We start from the raw sequence: 22,863 nt of genomic DNA, 5'->3' as shown, positions 1-22,863 counted from the left end.
ACAGTATGCAGATGACGCTTGTGTCTGCGCTCACTCTGAGGCCAACTCCAAACCATCATCAACACCTTCACCGAAGCAAATGAGAGCATGGGCCTTAGACTAAACATCCATAAGACAAAAGCCCTCTACCAACCTGCCCCTGCCACACAGTACTGCTCTCCGGTTATCAAAATCCACGACGAGGCCTTGGACAATGTGGAACACTTTCCATACCTCGGGAGCCTACAGTCAACAAGGGCAGACGTCAATGACTAAGTCCAACACCGCCTTCAGTGTGCCACTGCAGCCTTCGGTCACCTGAGGAAGAGAGTGTTTGAAGACCAGGACCTCAAACCCACCACTAAGCTCATGGTCTATAGATCAGTAGTGATACCCGCCCTCCTGTATGCTTCAGAGACATGGACCATGTACAGCAGGCACTTCAAAGCACTGGAGAAGTACCACCAACGCTGCCTCCGCAAGATCCTGCAAACCCATTGGCAGGATAGGTGCACCAACGTCAGTGTTCTCGCTCAGGCCAACATCCCCAGCATCGAAGATTTGACCACGCTCGATCAACTCTGATGAACGGGCCACATCGCTGTCCAAATCCGGCAGAGGAAACGCTTCAAGGACACCCTCAAAGCCTCCTTGAAAAAGTGCAACATCCCCACCGACACCTGGGAATCCCTGGCCCAAGACCGCAGAAAGTGGAGGAGAAGCATCCGGGAAGGCGCCGAACACCTCGAGTCTCTTCGCCAGGAGCAAGCGGAAGCCAAGTGCAAACAACGGAAGCAGCGCACGTCACCCGAAGCACCCCACCCACCCGCCCCTTCAACCACCGTCTGCCCCACCTGTGACAGAGACTGTAGGTCCCGCATTGGACTCATCAGTCACCTGAGAACTCATTTTTAATGTGGAAGCAAGTCATCCTCGGTTCAGAGGGATTGCCTAAGAAGAAGAAGATTAGATTAGAGAAAAGCTGATTTTGAGGGGCTGAGAATAGAACTTGGAAAGTAAAATGGGCAACAATATTGGCAAACAATGATGTAGAACAGCAATGGGAAACATTTAGGGGTAAAAATTGGGGCGCCCCAAAAATGTTAGCGCCCCCGCAGCCGATTTTCCCAGGTAGCGACCTGAGAGGGAGGAGGGGCACTGCTGGAAGCACCCCGCGTCCCTCTTGGGGCACTGTGAGCCAATATCGTGGCACGACGTGCGCTGCGGCACATCGCGCCGTGGTACTGCAGGCCTTCCTCCCCATATTAAAGGGGAGGGGCCTGGCGCAGCGCATCCCAGCGCCCAACTGGGCCACCAGGGATCGGGAGTGCCAGCAAACGCAGGGAAGGCTTCACGGGGACCGGGGACAGCAACGGGGGCAGGTGCTGGCAGGCGGCCAGCAACAATAATGGCCGCCCACCACCTCCCCTTTAACTAGCGCTGCCCTGGCCGCAGGTAGGCCCCCTTGACCCCAGCGGACATAGCGTCCGGCAGTAAGTTAGGGAGCACCACCCAATATTAGAGCCGGGGCGCAGCTCACAGCGATGATGTCATTGCCAGCGGCACATTGCCGTGTGGCGCTAACGGTTAGTAACCTCCTGCTGAATTTCGCTGGAGGTGTTAGCGGTGCCGTGCCCAAGCGCTCATTGATTTGCGTCCTCTTAGGGTGCTAACTGGAGGCACATATCAACTGAATTTAGCCCCCTTAAAACGGTGTTCAACAGAGTGCAGGAAAAATATATTCTGCTAAAAGGAAAGAAACTAAACAATAATGAGACTCCATGGATGAATAAAGCCATAAGGGAGCAATTGAGGGTAAGGGAAAAAAGGCATTAATTAAGTACATAGACAGCAGGGGAGTGCATGATAAAAGATAATATGAAAAGATTAGGAGAGAAGTCAAAAAAACAATTAGGGAGGCAAAGAGGAACTATGAATTTAAATTATCAAGGTACATAAAACAAAATAGTAAAATATTTTATAGGCACATCAATAAAAAAAAGGAAGATTGGGATGGGAATAGGGCCATTAAGGGGTAGTCAGGATAATACCACAGGTAATGATAGAGAGATGGCAGAAATATTAAATAATTATTTTGCTTCAGTATTTACCAGGGAGATAGAACAAGTCAACATGACATTGGATGATGAGATTAGTAATGAGATAAGTGCATTTAAAATAAAAAAGGGGATATTTTAAATAACTTAATCAAACTCAAAAGAGGATAAAACCCCTGGTCCAGATGGATTTCATCCACGCATTTTAAAAGAATCTAGGGAAGAGATAGCAGAGGCATTACTACACATGTTTAATATTTCATTAGAAAAAGGTATAGCGCCAAGAGGAGTGGCGAACAGCTAACGTAATACTGATATTTAAGAAGGGGGATAGAACCTGTCCAGGGAATTATAGACCAAATCAGCTGAACATCAGTGGTAGGAAAAATAATAGAATCCCTACTAAAGGAGAAAATAGAAGAACATCTAGAAACCAAAAATATAATAATGAATAGTCAACGTGGATTTCAAAAAGGAAAGTCTTGCTTGACCCACCTTATTGAATTTTTGAAGAGGTAACAGAGAGAGTAGACAATGGTAATGCAGTAGATGTAATTTATCTGGATTTTCAAAAGGCCTTCGATAAGATACCCCAAAATAGACTGATGAACAAGGTCAGAGAATGCGGAGTCAGGGGACAAGTAGCAGAATGGATTGCTTGCTGGCTTCAGGACAGAAAACGGGGAGTAGGAGTAAATGGTAGCCATTCACAGTGGCAGAAGGTGGGTAGTGATGTTCCACAAGGATCAGTGCTGGGGCCACTGCTGTTCACAATTTACATTAACGATTTAGACTTTGGAATCTAAAACACAATTTCTAAATTTGCGGATGACACTAAATTTGGGGGGATAGTCAATACTGAGGAGGACTGTGTGATAAATCCATGTAGTGAGACAAGAACTCGAAGAGGCCAGACATTAGAATTAGTCCAGGTACTTTATTAACAACTGAGTAGCAACCATACAATCCTGCATCCTGGCATTCCAGCTTTTGCTGAGCTTGACAGGAAGCAACCCCTGACCTTAACCGGAAGCAACCCCTGACCTTAGCAGCAGCATTGGCTACAGCACCACCTGGTGGATAACCTTAATCATAACATCCCAGATTACTATATCCCTCCCCCCTTAAGATTTCAGTATGAATTTCTTAACAAACAACCATTCCTAAGGGTCACATAAGAAGTCTCCATTCACCATGTTCCATACTTGACGAATCTAACAGGTCAGTATCAATCTCTCTGGTGGCTTGCGAGTCCTTTGTGAACGTCTGACAGTATCGTCCCTGCTTGTTTGTGGTGAAGCCACCAGCTGCTCCTGAGCAGTGCTCGGAGTATCTGACTCTGCAACGATGGTTTCCTCTTGACGAATGGGTTCCTGTCGAATTGTCTCTGTCCCTGGTGGTGGCACCACAGATGCACTTGGATAACTGGGGGCAAACCTGCCCTCAGCCATTGCATCTGGAACCTTCATTTCAATTTCCCCTTTTCTGGTAAGTTTCAGATCTACATGTCTGCGTACTACCCTACCATCACCCAACATGACCTTGTATGATACAGGACCGGTCATTGAGTCTATGAAGCCAGGAATCCACTTGGGTCCATAACTGAAATTCCTGGTAAGGACCGCATCTCCTTCTCCAAAACTTCGGCTCTTTGTTCTTTTGTCATGGTTCTCTTTTTGTTTGTTTTGTCTGTTTTCCATTTTCCTTTTTAGGTCTGGGTGGACAAGGTCAAGAGTGGAGCGTAGTCTATGACATAATAACATCTCAGCAGGAGAGAGTCCTGTGGTGGTATTCTGTAGCTGAACAGAACCCATGACACTTTGGCTGCTAAACTCCATTCTGCACTTTTTTTCATCATCTCTTTAAATGTTTGTACGGCTCTCTCCACAAGTCCATTTGAGGACGGATGATATGGAGCCGAGGTCACCTGCACTATGCCATTTTTTCTCGAGAACTCTTTTGTCTCTGTACTCACAAAACAAGTGGCATTGTCACTTACCACGATCTCCGGTAGCCCTTGATTACTGAAGCTCCGATGCAGGCAGTCTATAGTAGTAGTGGCGGAAGCAGAATTTACAGGATAAACATCCATCCATTTGGAATGTGCATCAATGATTATGAGGAACATCTTCCCCATGAATGGACCCGCATAATCTAAGTGCAATCTTCTCCATGGTTTATCCGGCCACTCCCAGGGGTGGAGAGGAGCCGCTGCTGGTGCCTTCCGGTGTTCCTGACAAGTGCTGCATGTCTTGACTAGATTTTCTATCTCCTCATCTAGCTTTGGTCACCACAAGTAACTCCTAGCCAAGGCTTTCATGCACGAGACCCCAGGATGACACTGATGTAGTTGCTCTAGGATAGACTGTCGTGCTGGCTGTGGAATAATCACTCGTGCTCCCCACAACACGCAACCATCCTGCACACTCAGCTCTGTTTTCCTGACACTGTAGGGTGTGAAGTCAGCCCCTTCCGGATGCTGTGGCCATCCCCTCACCACATATTCTTGAACTCTAGATCGTACTGGATCTTTACCTGTCCATGTTCTTACTTGCTCTGCAGTCACAAGTGCCGTGTCAGTGTCCCCAACATCAAAACTCTGTTCTCTGGAGCTGCACGGATAGGTGTGCCTGGCAGTGGAAGACGGCTCAAGGCATCTGCATTCCCATGGTACTTGCCCGCCTTGTAGATGATGACATACTCATATGCCCTCAACGTCACGGCCCACCTCTGGATCTGGGGTGACACCATCTGTGGAACTGCTTTCATTTCATTGAAAAGAGAGATAAGAGGTTTATGATCGGTGCATATGATGAACTTCCTGCCATATATGTACTTGTGGAACCTCTGTAACCCAAACATTACTGCTAACCCCTCTTTGTCTAACTGGGAATAGTTTTTTTCCGCGGGTGTTGAGTTCGGGACATAAAGCCTATTGGTCTTTCAGTTCCATCTTCCATGCAGTGTGAAAGAACTGTCCCCACCCCATAAGGTGAAGTGTCACAAGAGAGAATGATGTCTTTCTCTGCATTGTAGTGAACCAGCACATCCGACGACAGCATCAGTTTCTTGGACTGTTCAAATGAAACCCCCTGCTTCTCTCCCCACTGCCATTGTGTCTCCTTGCGCAGTAGTTTGTGAAGAGGTGCTAACACAGTTGACAAGTTTGGTAAAAAACTGTTATAATAGTTCAGCAGTCCCAGGTAAGCTTTTAACTCAGCCACATTTGTAGGAGCAGGGGCATCCTGCAGTACTTGTACCTTCTCCTTGAGTGGATGGAGCCCGGTGGCGTCCACTCTGTGTCCCAGGAACACTGCCTCATTCCCCAGGAAAGTGCACTTATTCCTCTTGAGCCGGAACGCTGCCCTCTCCAATCTCTGTAGTACCTCTCTCAGAGTGCTCAGATGCTCCTGGTCGGTTCTTCCCATCACCAGAATGTCATCCAGATAGATGGAAACATGTGGAATCCCTTGCAGTACACCTTCGATTGTCCTCTGGAAGATAGCTGGACTAGATGAGACACCAAACGGTAAGCGGTTATATGTAAACAAGCCCTTGTGTATATTTATGGTGACATACTTCTTTGATTCGTCATCCAGTGTAATCTGCAAGTAGGCATGACTCATATACAACTTTGTGAATTTCTTTCCTCCAGCCAGGTTTGCAAAGAGATCCTCTGTTTTGGGAATAGGATACTGCTCTAGTTTGGACACCCGATTGACTGTCAATTTATAGTCTCCATAGAGTCTTACCGAATTGTCTGGTTTTAAAACAGGTACTATGGGAGCTGCCCATTCCGAACATTTCACTGGCTCCAGTATGTTCTCTCTCAATAGACAGTCAAGCTCAGCCTCTACCTTTGGCTTCATGGCATAAGGCACAGGTTGTTGTTTAAAAAACCTTGGCGGTGCCTCCTTGTCTACATAAATCTTAGCTGGGGGGCCATTAAATGTGCCAAGTTCCTCCTTGAACACATTCTCTTGTTCACTCAACACTTCTTGCAAAGTCAACTGTTTGCCCGCATCTATTTGATGTACTGCTCCCCAGTCTAATTTAAGTTCTTTTATCCAACCCCGACCTAACAGGTTTGGTCTGGTACCCAATACTATAACTACAGGTAGCTGTTCCACTGTGTCCCTGCGTTGCACAGTTACCTTAGCTGTACCTAATGTCGCTACTTGTTCACCTGTATATGTTTTAAGATGCAGGGAGCAAGGCTTTAACTCGAGAACTTTTGCACGGTTCCACAATTTTGAGTACTCTGCCTTGTTCATTATGGTCACGCCGCACCCTGTATCCACTTCAAAGTTCACCTTAGAGTCATTTACTGTCAGTTGCAATGTGATAGGAGCCACTTTCGGGATGTTCTCTAACATCCTATACATTATGAACATGTCCTCTTCTTCCTCAGCTTCCCCGCTGATGTGGTGTGCTCCATGTTTTTTCACTTCTCTCCCTTGGTTTTGCTGTCCTCCCCCTTTTGGTTTGGATTCCTCCACAGGTGATTTCACCCTGCAAGCTCGTTTTATGTGTCCTTGTTTCCCACACTTGTAGCACTTTTCCTCCAGAAACCGGCATTCACTCACCAGGTGATCGCCCTTGCATCTATAACATGCCTTCACATGCTCACGTTGTGATTTCTGACGCATGTTGAACTTATGCACAACAACCTGACCTGCAACTTGCATAGCATTAGCCCTGTCTGAACCCTGTATTTCTTTTACATCTCGGTTCGCTGTCTCTATGGCTTGAGCAAGTTCCAATGCTTTTTCATAAGTAAGCCCAGTCTCGGATAATAATCTACGCTGCATTCGGTCGTCCATTATTCCGCAAACTAGCCTATCTCTCAGCTTTTCCTTCAGGTTGTTCCCATAATTGCAATCTTGTGCCAATTTACGCAACACCGCGACATAGTCCATTACACTCTTCTTCTTTTCTGTTCCTTGAATTAAACTTGAACCGCTGCACAATCTCACTAGTCTTAGGGTTGAAATATTCTTTTAGCAAAGCCACTAATTCAACAAATGATTTGTCTCCAGGCTTTTCAGGACTGAGCAGATTCCTCATCAAACTGTAGGTCTGGCTTCCCACTGAACTAAGCAGAATGGCTTTCCTTTTTCCGGCATCATTTATTTCATTTGCTTTGAAAAAATAACCCAACACTTCACAGTATTCCTCCCAAGTTTGTGCTTGAATATCAAAAGCGGAGACCGTTCCTACCGTGGCAGCCATGCTTCCGTCCAATTTGCAGCTAACTTTAGCTCGTGAGTTTGTTCTTTAAACGTCCCGGCAGAATTCACTTTTTCGTACAGGGTCCTTTTTACCTCGTCGCCAAATGTGATAAATTATGTAGTGAGACAAGAACTCGAAGAGGCCAGATATTAGAATTAGTCCAGGTACTTTATTAACAACTGAGTAGCAACCATACAATCCTGCATCCTGGCATTCCACCTTTTGCTGAGCTTGACAGGAAGCAACCCCTGACCTTAACAGGAAGCAACCCCTGACCTTAGCAGTAGCATTGGCTACAGTACCACCTGGTGGATAACCTTAATCATAACATCCCAGATTATAATAGACTGCAACAAGTTACAGGGGGACATTAATAAACTTGCAGAATGGGCATATAATTGGCAAATGAGGTTCAACACAAATAAATGTGAGGTATTACATTTTGGTAGGAAGGATAGGGAGGCCACTTATCACTTGGTGGGTGCGAGTCTAGGTGGGGTAGAGGAACAAAGGGATCTCGGAGTACAAATACACAAATCGCTAAAAGTTGTGTCACAGGTTAACAAGGCCATAAAAAAAGCAAACCAAGCACTAGGATTTATTTCTAAAGGGATAGAATTGAAAAGTAGGGAAGTTATGCTAAACCTGTATCAAACCTTGGTTAGACCACACTTCGAGTATTGCGTACAGTTCTGGTCGCCATATTATAAAAAGGATATAGAGGTACTGGAGAGGGTGCAGAGAAGATTTACAAGGATGATATCAGAAATGCGAGGGTATACATTTCAGAAAAGGGTGAGCAGGCTGGGTCTCTTTTCTCTTGAAAGAAGAAGGCTGAGGGGTGACCTAATAGAGGTCTTTAAAATCATGAAAAATTTTGATAGAGCGGATACAGAGAGAGTGTTTCCACTTGTGGGGAAGAGCATAACTAGAGGCCATCAATATAGGATAGTCACCAAGAAATCCAACAGGGAATTCAGAAGAAACTTCTTTACCCAAAGAGTGGTGAGAATGTGGAACTCGCTCCCACAGGGAGTGGTTGAAGCGAATAGTATAGATGCATTTAAGGGGAGGCTAAACAAACATATGAGGGAGAAGGGAATAGAGGGTTATGCTGATAGATTTAGATCAGTTAGACGGGAGGAGGCTCGAGTGGAGCATAAACGCTGGCATGGACTGGTTAGGCCGAATGGCCTGTTTCTGTGCTGTATATCCTGTGTAATCATGCAGGCATGCTTTCTGTTTTGGGAAAAGGAAGCGGAGCTGATGGGATTTCTGATTAATGATGTAATTCCACCATTTCCATCTCTTCTGATGTGAGCATGGCAGGGGTGGGAGATGGTAAGAAGCACCAGGTAACAAAAAAGTGGGCGGACACTTGGCAGAAGTGGCTCCCGCCCTGATGTGTACAATTCTGTCACTTCATTCTCTGCCGCCCCTCTTCCCATCATGCTGTCTTGTCTTGTAGGCCTGAAATCACTCCAGCTACTTCCTGGCCAAAATGAGATGCCCACCTGGTAAAGCTGCATCACAGGACTACCTACATGGTACAGCAGAAAATACATGCCACCCTTGCCAGCGATGCTCATATCCCGAGAATGAATTTTTAAAAATGATGATTTTTATCACGTTCTTATCATTAGGCAGCAACTATTAAGAAATCAGAATATTCCAATATTTTTTTCAGACCTTTTGAAGAGTTCATTGATAATTTCTTCTTTTCCAGTCACCTGTACCATCTGCCATCTGTTCACTTCACATAGTATAAAAATCTTGAAATGATACAAATTGTCACATCGGGTGAGAAATTCAACTCGCTGCCTTCCGTTTTGCACCTGATAAATGGGCGTATAGAAGTTAGAATTGGTGCCCAAGACTCGCTGATGCCATCTTGAAGCAGGCCTGTAAATGGGCGAACAGCCTGCTCACCTGAAACTGGAATTAGAGCTGCTTTACTATTCAAATCGGGATCCTACATAGATTGTAGGACCCCAGTGTAAAATTCAGGTACAAATGGGTGGAGCTTGCGCCACACAAGCTCCTAGGTGTACTACATCGTGACTGGCCTAACCAGCATTCCTTAAAGGGACCACTGGAGGCCGTTCAAAAACGGACAGAATATGTTTTCAAAGTTATATTTTGGTGGCGTCAGTATGAGCAAGAGTCCTTCTATCAGTCCAACTGCCTCTTGATCTCTTGTTTCTGTGTGCTGGTGAACTGGCACTTCCCTTTGATCGGGCTCAATTTCTCATGTAGTAAAACAACATCAAAAAGCAAATTTTAAAAACCGCACAAGCATCAACATTTCTTTCCTATAGTGGTGAAACATCGCCACACTACCAACATACTGTGTTAGGTTAATAATTTTATTGCACGTTTTGTAATTTTATGTCTTTGTTGTTGCAAACCTTGTTTTAATTAGTAAGCACACAGCTTATGGGGAAACCAACATGGCAGTCAAAAGAAGTTTCCAAAAATATTCTGAGTAATTTGATTTGTTCCCTTTCTCCTTTCTTTTACAGGTAGATTTTACTAACTACTCATGCTTAATCTATTGTTTCCATATGTCTTTAGTAGTTCTTCGTGGATGTTTAGCAACCCACTTTCACTGTGTTTGATTCGTATGTTCCCTGCCTCTTTAGTTGTGATTTCTTGCTGTTTTATGAGTCCGATATTTAAACCGATAAATGCATCCAAAAATCGTCTGCCCATGTCCTAACTCGCACCAAGTCCCATTCACCCATCACTCCTGTGCTCATTGACCTACATTGGATCCCGGTTAAGCAACGCCTCGATTTCAAAATTCTCATCCTTGTTTTCAAATCCCTCCATGGCCTCGCCCCATCCCTATCTCTGTAATTACCTCCAGCCCCACAATCCCCCAAGATATCTGCACTCCACTAATTCTGCCTTCTTGAGCACCCCTGATTAGAATCGCTCAACCATTGATGGCCGTGCCTTCTGTAGCCTAGACCCTAATCTCTAGAATTCGCTGCCTAAACCTGTCCGCCTCTCTACCTTTCTTTCCTCCTTTAAGACGCTCCTTAAAACCTGATGTAAAAAGATTACTGAGCACTTGGTTTGAGTATAAAACAAGGCGTTAATCAACTGTTTCACAACCATGAGATTCTAGTTACATCACTAGTTCCTGGTTACAAAAACGTCCTGAGCAAGCTGGGCCCACGCCCGAATATTTATACTCCTTGGACGGCGCCACCAGCTGGCCATCCAGTGTTATTTCATGAGTCATTTCTGATCAGATTCATGACAAACCCTACTTCTTTGACCGAGCTTTTGGTCACCTCCCTAATTTCTCCTTGGGTGGCTCGGTGTCAAATTTTTTGTCTTAATACTCCTGTGAAGCACCTTGGAATGTTTTACTACGTTAAAGGCACTACAATTTTTTTTTTTACAATTTAAATCGCTTTATTGGCATGATAAGTTACATCTTATGTTGCCAAAGCATCAAAATACATTTATGGTTTAGCACATAAACGCAGTTCTATTCATACAGTGTATAAACAGGTATATCCCTGAGTGTATAAATATACATTCGCATTGTTTATATATATTTTTTTCTTAGTTTACTGGTTGTCCCTCTGTTCATGGCAAGCTGTAACATAGTGCGCCGCCAGTGTTATACAGCTTCTCTCCTCTCCCAGTAGGAATGGGAGTTTTTGGTTGTCATTCAGATTTCTGAAATCAGGGCATATTTGTGAGAATTTTTGGTAGAAATTCTCCCTGATGCCCTGATATTTTCCACAAGCTGTGAGGAAGTGCATCTCTGTCTCCACCACTCCCTGACTGCAGTGAGAGCATATCCTGTCCTCTCTTGGCAGCCTGGTCTGCCTGTGTCTGCCTTTTTCGATCGCTAGGCTATGTTCGCTAAGTCTGTACCTTGTCAAGGTTCTTCTCAGTTTGTTATCCTTTACCATGGTCAGGTAATCAGCTATGTTGTATTGTCTGTTTATATAAATACAAGTTCTTGTTGTATGTATGACGCTGGAAGTGTGATGCTGAAAGTATGGTGTGATGGACAAAAGATGTACTAGATGCAATATGCATACATGTATAGTTTCTACATGTATTGATCAATAGAAAATTTCAATTACGTTTATTTGTTTTGTTTTCCTGATCTGTCTTGCTGACTATGGCCTGTTTTTAACTACAATTTTTAATCAACAATGGTTGCTGCTTGCAGCTATAAATGGAAGCAATTGGAAAAAACACCTCAGGAAAAGAAGCAAATTTATTTATTTGAGTTTATATTTTAATCGCTTTCTATTTGGAAAATATTTATATGGAGGCAAACCGAAGCTTGCCAACAAATTTAAAGCTGTTGAAAGACTGAGAGGATCTGATAATGCCAGGAATGTTGTGCAGATTATGAATACGATCAGAACCCCAGGATATTGCCACAGCCTTGTAGTCACTGCCTGTATTTGTTATTATGTATAACTTGTACTTTAAAATATAAACAGTGAAAGTTGTTTTCTACTTTTTTTCGCCATCATTCAATATACGCAGTCAATAGCATGATTTTCTAGTGGCGTTGCGGGTGTCACAAGAGGGGGTTGGTGAGATGGGTCAGGTTGTCCCAGATATGCTCCCAAACTAGTCTGGGGTTGCAATCTCAATTAAAATAAATGTAGCCTTTATGGGATGCAGGCTTCTTCTCAATAGTTAATAGCTCTGGACCTGAAATGAAGAGGGGTAGGGTCTCTGTTTGGGATTGTAAATTTTTAATTATTTTTTTAAAAAGGATATTCATAGAATATTTTTACAATGAATAATTTGAACAGAGAGTGCTCATTCTAGGCATTGCCATTTTATTTGATCTTTATAATTAAATTTCTTGTATGCTTGGCTCAGGTTCGCGCAGGCGCAGTCGCGAACCCGGAACCCCCAGCGACTCCTTTCCTCTGCGAGGCCGAGTGCGCAGGCACAGTCGGCCACTCTCCACTAGTCAGAAGGTTGTGGCTTCAAATTCCACTGTAGGACTTGAGCACATAATCTCAGCTAACCCTTCAGTGAAGTGCTGAGGGAGTGCTGCATTGTCTGAGGAGTCACCTTTTGGATGAGGCATATTATATTGAGGCACGGTCTGCCTGTTATCCTATGGCACTCTTGCAAAAAAAAAAGAGCAGGAAGTGTACCATTCATCCCTTAATTAACACCACCAAAACAGATTAACTGAGCACTTATCGCATTGCTGTTTCTGGTGCCTTGCTGTGCGCATTTTGAGTTATGTGTTTGTCAACAAAAACAACAGTGACTACGATTCAAGAAGTATTTCACTGATTGTGAAGCACTTTAGGATGTTCTGAGGATGTTAAAGTCGCTATATAAATACAAGTGTTTCTGTTTTCTTTTTTCTTTGTTGTCTGCATTATGACCATGTTTGTATGTGAATTTTTCTGTTCCTCGTTATTTAAGTGGCTTCGCTCCTTTAAGTCTCTGTGGACTAGAAATTCGTTCTAGCCAAGCAATGGGTGGTGTTAGGACAAAAGATGGTGAATTAACGCCAGGCAAAAATGCTCTGGACTACACGCAAGATTCTTCCTCACTGCTCAATAAAATGGTTTGAGTCTTAAATCAAGTCTAAAAACCCAAGCTTATTGGCATTACACTTAAAGGCTGGACGAATATCGGGTGCAGTCTAATCGCAACTCATGATTGCCACAGGCTTTTTTCACTACTTAAAGGGGAGGTTCATTGATGCTGTAGCACCCCACTCTCAGCATTGTTAGTTGTGCAGCTGCCTCAACTACCATAAGAAGAAGGACAAGGAGAAGGAGCACTTATTTCCAAATCCTCATGGCAGATCACCGTCCAGGGAGAGAGTCTGCAGTTTTTCCCATGAAGCTTTGGAGGCATTGGCTTTAGCGCTGGAGAGAAGGCAGGCAGCCCTGTACCCACCAACTGGCAGGAGTCCTTCGCCACAAGCCTGCCGCACTATGTGGAGGGAGGTGGCATACCACATGACGGATCGCCTGTCCGGAAGCCCAATTGTCGGGCTGCCTCCTCCCCACTCCTGTTCCTCGTCTTCTTCCTCCTCCCTCCTTCCTGTTCCCCATATTCTTCCTCCTCATCATCTTCCTCATCCTCCCTCTGCACACATGTTCCCATTTTTCTTGCTGCCTAAGCTCCCACCGTCGTAGATCCTGGAGGGCGAGGTGGCATGCCAGTACAGCCCCCATTAATCTTACCAAGTGTTGCAGTTTGAATCTTTGAAGAATAAATATAGCTACTTTGTACTTGCCACAAGACTCCTGATACAAAAGAACCTTGAAATTGCTCAATGAAACTGTTGCAGTAACAGAAATTAACAAAAAGGCCACTGAAACTGCACTAACCTGACAGGTGCGAGTGATTACTGATGATCCTTTTAAATAACATCCCTGCAGCCAGTTTCCTGGTGCTGCATGCCAGCTCTCCCTGTCAGTGTTCACTCGAAGCAGTGAGGTAAGTGGCTAAAAGCAATTTGGGAAATCGGGAGTTCAGTGAGTGTTGCACACTCACTGACATCACGATCTCCCTAGTGTTGAGGTCCCCGGCGATAGCTATTACCGGCAGCACTACGGGGGGTCCCAATTTGGCATGCGACGCTGGATTCGCCTCAACACCACATTAGCACCATCTGCTGGCGCTAACAGGAGGCACTAAGGGGACAAATTTTTCTGCCTGTATTTTTCTCGTAATTCAATGTTTCGACTTGCATCGCATCATAATGAACCTCCCCAATTTCAATTATCTTTTTGATTACATTCCACCAAAAAAAACTCGACATTTGGTACCAACGTTCCCCCTAAGCTGCGTGGGCGCATGACCATGCACCGATCGGGAGGTCCCGCGCAGGTTGCTCATCAGCTGTTCTGCTGGAAAAGATACCATGCAACAAATTTAAAGGGACCATGCACCTAATATAAAAATTGGAGGGAACTTTGGTTGACACCAATATTTTTTTCTGAGGTAAACCCATCTTGACACCCTGCCTATGCTCAGACTGAGAGGAAAGGTTTTAACAGTTTCTTTCAAATGCTGCAAATTTTGAGCTGATGGGTTATCATATACTCCGAGGAATAAAATAGCAGAGAGAGTAGCTGCACAAAACTGCAAATCCATTTACTATATGATGACTTAGGGATGCGTTGGGCACCTCAAGCCTCCGGCACAATTTAAGGAGCTTGTGCCCTACTCCACACCTGAACCCATGAGTCTGAGACCTGCTTGTTCTCTGCTCCTGAGATTAAGGGCTGGATTTTGTCAATGGAGACGTGGTGGAGCCTGACGTAAGAAAACTACTAGGCACTTGGTCTAAGTATTAAACAAGGCTTTAATCAACTGTTTTTCAACATGGAGATCTAGTTGTGTCCTTCACTAGTTCCTGTTAAAGAATGTCCTGAACAAGCTGGGCCCATGCCCGAGTATTTATACTCTCCCTGGACAGCGCCACCAGCAGGCCGCCCAGTAGTATTTCCACATGAATGACAAGATTCATGTCAGAGGCGGGACTCCTACTTTTTGGGTTGTAGTCCCGCCTCCATCGACTTGTTGCCAACCCATGCTATTTTCCCTTGATTGACCTTAAGCCCGCCCAGCGGGCTCAGCAGGCCAATTAAGGGACACCTGGTTTCTGGTGACGTCAGTGATTGACATTTCATCTGTCGAGAGCTTTTGACAGATGAAAAATCAGCATTTGACAGCTATGTGAAGTTGTCAAACACTGACAATCTGTCTTCTAACTTGAGCCCTTCTACTCAGACTCATTTAGAGATCTTTCCAGACCAGAAAGCAGAATGCTGCAGCTTTTGACATTTCAGCCCTCATTCTGCTTTCCGTGCCGGTGAACTGAGGGGCTCCCAAAAACTGAAGGAAGGAAGCCTGCAGGAGAAAGTAAAGGTAAGTAAAACTTATTAAAACACTTTACACTTAGCTCACACACTTACCTCTGCACACATGCACCCATCACTCACCTGCACAACGGACATCTCGACCCCTCCAACCCCTTCAGACCGATGGTCCACCTCGTTAACTTGGCGTGGTTCGGAGCTGTCTGGAAGCCCACACTTCAGGGCTAAAAATAGGGATTAGGCAAAAAACTAATTGGCACTAATCCCCTTCCCGCCTCGGGGAAGCAGCTCCCAGCACAGGTCGGATACCCACCTCCTGGGACATTGGCACGGAGGCGGGTTGGGGGCGGGATGGGTTCCTGCCCCCCGATTCTGCAATTTTCCACCACTCCCGCTTACAAACCTGCCTCCACGGGGCTTGGAAATTCAAGCCCTAAGTCTTTTTGTTTCAATTTCTTTTGTAAATCAACCTACCTTTCCAACACCCAGAAGTATGAAGAAACATTGACATGAATCATCTGTTAGAGACAATCTTTTTACTGCTGGGCTTGTCCTGTCACCTGCATCAGTAGTACATTCTGGGACCAACATAAGGAAAGTCATAGGGCTCGATTTTCATTGGGCCGTTGAGGCGTGATTGGAGGTGTGTGGGGGGTTAAAATCGCGAAATCGGGGGGCACGAATCCATCCCGCCCCCAACCCGCCTCCATGCCAGTTTCAAAGGAGGCGGATACCTGACCTGTGCTGGGACTTGCCTCCCCGAGGCTGGAAGGGGATTAGTGCCAATTAACTGCCTGTTAACAGGCAGTTTTTAGCCTGATCTCTATTTTTATCCCTGAAATGTGGGGTTCCCGACAGCTCCAAACCACGCTAAGTTAGCGAGGCGGACCGTCGGGTTGAAGGGCTTGCAGGATTTGAGATGTCCGGTGTTCAGGTGAGTGATGTGTGCATGAGTGCAGAGGTAAGTGTGTTTGGAGTGTGTAAATAAGCTTTACTTACCTTTACTTACAGCCTTCCTTCCTTCAGGTCTCGGGAGTCCCTCTTCTCACCGGCACAGAAAGCAGAATGGCCGCGAGCTGTCAAAAGTTGCAGCATTCAGCTTTCTGTTCTGGAGAGATCGCTAAATCAGCCTGAGAGGAAGGAATTAACTTAGTGTACAGATTGTCAGTGTTTGACAGCTTCAAAGAGCTGTCAAACGCTGATATTTCATCTGCCAAAAGCTCTTGACGGATGAAATGTCAATCTGTGATGTCCCCTGTTGCCTGGTGGTCCTTAATTGGCCTGCTGAGCCCGCTGGGCATGCTTAACAAGGTCAATCAAGTGAAAATCGCATGGGTTGGCCACAACTCCAAGGAGGTGGGACTACAACCCCGAAAGTTGTAGTCCCACCTCCTACACGCCTCCAGTATCAAAATCCAGCCCGTAGTGTTCCACTGGCACAGAAATATACTATAATGAGGTATAAGAAAAAAAAAGAGATCGGAATCTTACTATTACAAACATCTCTTTATAATAAACTTGATAGAAATTCCCATTATAGTTAATCAAGGAGTTGAAATATTAATGAGATGAACCTCTTTTTTAACATAAAGTTGATTTTACTGGTTCATATGAGTTTGTTGTGAGGTTGCTCAAGTATAAATGCTTAAGAATGTGTTTTGTCGACATTCTGTGAGTTTTAGTTCATAACTAAAATCCCAAGAAGAATGGAAAAAACATGAGTAAAAATGGGCTCAGGAGGTAAAGTTGAGCAATTTTCCCCATTGCATTGATCTTTTAATCATTGATTATTTTCTGTTATGGGCCTGGATCTCTCAAAACTCGACGGGAGAAACAGCAGAATTTTTGTCGATTTATTTTTATTCAAGACCTAAATTGATGTTTTCTGTAATGATAATAGTTTTTGTTCCTGTTTCTTTCTAGGTATGATGTTGATTCAAAAAGCTCAGATTTATCTAAACATGTAAGTACTATTTTTGTTTCCAGTTTTGGATGACTTTCTATCATTTAATTTCTATTTATATTAAGTTCCAAATGTTTAGCCCTGATCCCCACTTTCTCTTTCCCACAAAGAATCTTGCCAACTCCAGAGAATGGTCGCATTGTCTGTGTCACAGCCTTTTGTGAGTGGCAGGCATAGGGACACTTTGAGTGGCATGAGAGATGTGATCAATGATTTTTGGTTCTGTGCTCGTGAGATGGTCTTTATGACTTAACAAAAAACTGATGGCACTGATTCTACCTATGATAGTCAAATTATAGTAACAGGCTCAAACCAGAGTTGTCAATCACTTCTTGGAGCTTTAATAACAGTCAGCTTGCCTGATAGTTGAGTGGATAAATACGCTGTCCTACATGGTACTGATCCATACAGAACATGTTTGTACTGAATTAGTTGATGTTAGCCTAGGAAGGGTGTTGCAATTTGCCTCAATACCTCTAGACTAGGGAGACAAATGCCCAGAAATTCGGGTCGGGGGCTTCCCGCGGGTGCAAGCCCCCGACCTACACTTACCTAGCGTGCCGGCAGTTGACCTCTTGGCCTGCGTGGAATTCCTCTCCGAGGCCTGTCCCAGAGGCCGGCGCGCTATGCTGGCGTGTCCCAGGGGCGTAGTTAGTGCGAAGCGTCCCCTGGGATCACGTGAGCAACAGGCAGCCAATCGGAGCAGGGAATGCTCCATTCATAAGTCTTGACAGATAGACCTGTCAAAACGTATAAATGCTGAGGCTGTAAAACTGTACCTTCAAATAATTTTTTTTTTAAATCACACTTTGTAAATAAACTATAAATGACATTAAATAACTTTTAAACAAAAATTAAAATTTTTGAAAAAAATAATTTTATAAAAAACCGGGGCTAAAAATAAACTTAACTTACTTTAAAGTATTTTAAAGTAAAAAAACCTGTGGAAAAAATGTTTTAATTTTAAATAATTGACCACTTACCTTTGAAAATGAAGTCCTTACGGCTGCGTTTTACATTTCTAAAATGTACAGACTTACCCGCACGTTAAAACCTGGAAAAAAAAAGGAAGTTCAACGCGCGCACGCAGACTCCCACGCGCACGCGTTCGACCTCTGAACCCCTTGGTTCAGAGGTTCGGAAGTGCCGGTTTCCCACGCATGCGTAGTGCATGCAAGATTCCGGCACTTCCATCGGGTCCACGCGTGAGTACTCCGTCCGTACTCACGCGTTGGGACCCGAATTTCTGGGCCTGTTCCAGATTGCTGTCCAATGACCCATGCTGTAAAGTGTGTGTGCTACCAAGTGAAAACAAGATGTTATCTGCCACCGTTGAATAGCCTATCGATTCTCATTATTTGGATGCATGATTAATGAAACACCTTTTGGATGAGACAACAAAGCACATATGTCAGCACCTACGGGAGGAGGAGAGGAAGAGAAAATTGAATAGAACTGACTCCATAGATCACTGGATAGCTAAGCAAACAGCATAGTCCTTGGTCAAAAAGGCTTTATGCAATTGCCACCAAAACCGATACGCCTGCAGTTTATTTACTTTAGAAAGACTGGTGATTTACTTCCACTGACACACTGTCATCAGCTGCTAATAGGTGTGTGTGACAATGAGCCAGTTACAAAGTGGCATAGACAGTCTAGGTGAGTGGGGAAAAACTGTGGCAGATGGAGTTTAATACGGGGAAGTGAGAGATCGTTCACTTTGAATCTGAAAAAGACAAATCGGAATTTTTTCTCAATGGCAAGAGACTAGAAAGTGTGGAGGAGCAAAGGCATTTGGGTGTCTGCGCAGGTACAAAAAGTAATCAAAAGATTAATGGAATGTTGGCCACTATTTCAACTGGGCTGGAATATAAAGGGGAGCAAGTCATGCTTCAGTTGTACAGAGCCTTGATCAGATCCCATCTGGAGCACTGCGTTCAGTTTTGAGCACCACACATCAAGAAGGATATCTTGGCCTTGGAGGGGGTACAGCACAGATTCACCAGAATGATACCAGGGCTTCAAGGGTTAAATTATGAGGACAGGTTACATAAACGTAGGTTGTAGTCCTTTGAGTTGAAAAGGTCGAGGGATAATCTGATTGAGGTGTTGAAAATGATAAAAGAATTCAATAGAGTGGATAAAGAGAAACTATTCCCTCCATTGGGCGAGTCCAGAACAAGAGGACGCAATCTATAATTAGAGCTCGGCCATTCAGGAGTGAAATCAGGAATACTTTTTCACATAAAGGGTAGTGGAAATGGGAAATTCTCTCCCCCTAAAAGACTGTGTGAGAAGTCACACAACACCAGGTTATAGTCCAACAGCTTTATTTGAGATCACAAGGTGAAGTGAAGAGATGCATATAGGCACAGCATATATAGTCAGAGAACACTGCCAGATGATTACAGGTAATCTTTCTAACTGCCCTTTATCACACCTCGGCAGAGAGATAATCACAGCAATCAAAGGCATGAAAGGTGTCCAAACAGGTCAGTCAGTAAAAGACTGTGGATGCTGGGTCAATTGAAATTTTCAAGACTAAGATAGACAGATTTTTATTAGTAAGGGTATCAAGGGATATGGATCAAAGGCAGATAAATGGAGTTGAGGAACAGATCAACCATGTTCTAATTGAGTGGTGGAAGAGCTTGGAGGGGCTGAATGGCCTACTTCTGTTCCTATGAAGAAGCAGAAAATTCAGCCCCTATACCTGTATCCAGCTAATCTTTTTCACATTAAAAATTAGTCATTGACAGACAACTTGCTCGTCTGCTAAGTAGTCTTTCTTGTGTATGCAACAGGTGGTGCTGTACTATGTCTCAGAGGATAATGAGTGGGGGCTCAGTTTTTTTTAAATTATCTTTTATTTGCTTTAAGGCTTTAAAAAAAAAAAAATCACTCTCGGCAGATATACAATCATCGATTGTGGTGTTTCATTCTGTGCAGCAAATTTATTAGTGTGATCTTTAATGTAATAATAGGCGTTTAAAAACAAATCAATGAGGAATAGAGCAGACTTGTAGGGGTCAATATCCTCCTCCACTTCCCACTGCCCCCCTCCCTGGATGACCGCTTACACTTCATGTGCATGTTACTGTTATGCCCCCTCCCCAAGGATCTCCAGGAAATCCCTGGACAAAACAAAGGGGACGGTGATCAGGTAGAATGGGTTTCCACTTCTTTATCCTCTGCCTTGCGTCCAGGATCTTATACCTCCCCCCTTCCCACTGTCCAGGGCCCCAAACACCCCTTCCGGGTGTAACAGCGGTTTACTTGTACTTCCTACAATTTAGTTTTTCCAGCGTTTTCTGTTGTTATTTTGGATTTCCAGCATCTGCAGTATTTTGCTATCACATTAGTATACTGTATTCGCTGCTCACGGTGTGGTCTCCTCTACACTGGGGAGACCAAACACAGATTGGGTGACCGCTTTGCGGAACACCTCTGTTCAGTCCGTAAGGGGGACCCCGAGCTTCCGGTCGCCTGTCACTTTAATTCACCGCCCCATTCCCACTCAGACCTCACCGTCCTCGGCCTCTTGCATTGTTCCACGGAAGCTCAGCATAAGCTCGAGGAACAGCACCTCATCTTCCGATTAGGCACTCTACAGTCCTCTGGACTCAACATAGAGTTCAACAATTTCAGATCATAACCTCAGCCCCTATCTTTTTTTTCCTTTTTTTTAATCCACACTTTCATCTGGGCTTTTTTCTTCCCTCCCACAAGGCAGCTGTCCTCCATTCTGCCAGCGCCATTCACACCCCATCTAGAGCCATCCTTTATTCCTTGAATATCACTTAATGTCTCTCAATGTCTCTTAATCTCTTCTTAATCTATCCTATCTCTGACCTTCCCTTTTGTTCTTTCATCCCCTCCCCCTTTTCCCAGCCCCCACTTGCTTTAAAATCTATCCCTTTTCCTGCTTTTTTTCCAGTTCTGACGAAGGGTCTTCGACCTGAAACATTAACTCCGTTTCTCTCTCCACGGATACTGCCCTGGCCTGCTGAGTTTTTCCAGCATTTTCTGTTGTTAGTCCGGGATCTATTATTCCCCAGGAGCACAGGAGAGAAAATTAGTATTGTAATATGTAACCAAAAATTAATGATGGCAACAGTTCATTTTTGAAATAGGTGTCCATATTCAAAGGCAAGGATTTGAAACCTTTTGACAATTTTTGCATCAAATCAAGAAAATATTTTTTCAAGCTATTTCTAAATGGTAACTTTAGAAAAAAAATCTTTTCATTCTGTAATCCTGTTTCATAACATCCAGAATAGGACACTTATACAAAATGACAAACAGATTTTGTAATGTAGCAAAACATGCATTTTGAAAACTGCAAAAGATATTCACTGTACAGGTGATTTAAAAATAATTTCTTTTTGCGTTTTGGCAGCACGGTGGCATAGTGGTTAGCACTGTTGCCTCACAGCGCCAGGGACCCGGGTTCGAATCCGGCCTCGGCGACTGTGTGGAGTTTGCACATTCTCCCCGTGTTTGCGTGGGTTTCCTCCGGGTGCTCCGGTTTCCTCCCACAGTCCAAAGATGTGCGGGTTAGGTTGATTGGCTATGATAAATTGACCCTTAGTGTTAGGGGGATTAAATACGTGGGGTTACGGGGATAGGGTGGGATATGTGTTGGTGTAGGGGTTACGGGGATCGGGTGGGATATGTGTCGGTGCAGGCTCGATGGGCCGAAATGGCCTCTATCTGCACTGTGGGGTTTCTGTGATTTCTGTGATTCCAATCAGTGTTCTAATGGCTGTAATCGTATCATTGCATTCTAATTGACTCAATTGTTAGAATACTTTATTGTGGCTATAATACAGTCTCCAGTAGGTTGGAGGTTGGAGGAAGAACAATCATCTGTTTCAAACATAGGGGTAGAACCTCTCGATACAGCACTATATCCATTACTGAGGTAGGGTACTATCCGGGCCATTTAATTATCATCCTTAGAATACTGTATCCTGTCAGCGATGATTGATTGCACTTGATCAGCCATTCTGAGTGTGTACAATATATAACTCAAGTATAATATGATTTCTTACTTTTATAGGACTTTCTGGGACAGATGTTCTGCACCCTGGGGGAGATTGTGGGCTCACCAGGAAGTCGATTGGAAAAACCATTAACGTAAGTAGAACGTGGTTTGAGATTAATTCTACCTAATATTCAAAAATGTTGGTGTAAAACCAATGCCTTTGCTGATATAAAGTTGAAAGGACCTGTGCCAAGTTTAGAAGAATTCAGATGCAGCAGAAATGCAAAAGAGAGACCAGAGCAAAGATATTGTATTGAATTGACTCAAAAATTCACAGAAAATCAGTAATAAAGGAAAATTGGGTGGTACTATGGGTTAGCACACTGTCCTTTTTCATTTACTGGCTATAACAGTGCTACATGAAATGGGTTTGGAAGTCCAATTCCAGTTCCTAGTAAATACAACAACAATGGGAGAGGGATGGAGTCAGTGGCTAGGGAACAGAGTTTGTGGCGGGGACCAAAAGCAATGGCTTCGGTCTTCCCAATATTTAACTGTAGAAAATTTCTGTTCATCCAGAACTGGATGTCGGACAAACAGTCTGACAACTTAGAGACCGTGGAGGGGTCGGGAGAAGTGGTGGTGAGGTAGAACTGGGTGTCGTCAGCGTACATGTGGAAACTGATGCTGTGTTTTTGGATGATGTCGCCAAGGAGCAACATGTAGATGAGAAATAGGAGGGGGTCACAGGCACTGTTCCCTTTAGGGTCGGCGCGTGCAATGATCCCGAGC

General features: G+C 44.3%; 1 protein-coding gene across 2 annotated transcripts in view; it reads left to right on the top strand.

Annotated features, from left to right (window-relative positions):
* LOC147105205 (copine-8-like) overlaps positions 1 to 22,863 on the top strand; it is a 776,136-nt gene that overhangs the window by 167,693 nt on the left and 585,580 nt on the right. For both annotated transcript variants that reach the window (XM_086011336.1, XM_086011335.1), the window contains exons 5-6: positions 17,045 to 17,084; positions 22,147 to 22,223. In XM_086011336.1, coding sequence (XP_085867462.1) covers positions 17,045 to 17,084; positions 22,147 to 22,223 — 117 coding nt within the window. The remainder of the gene's footprint in view (positions 1 to 17,044; positions 17,085 to 22,146; positions 22,224 to 22,863) is intronic.

This window comes from Somniosus microcephalus, chromosome 18, assembly GCF_052327205.1.
Source record: "Somniosus microcephalus isolate GS21.2 chromosome 18, FLI_Smic_1.0, whole genome shotgun sequence".
NCBI classification, from domain to species: Eukaryota; Metazoa; Chordata; class Chondrichthyes; order Squaliformes; family Somniosidae; genus Somniosus; species Somniosus microcephalus.
Note: the sequence above shows the minus strand (reverse complement) of the source record. Positions and strands in the feature narration are given on the sequence as shown.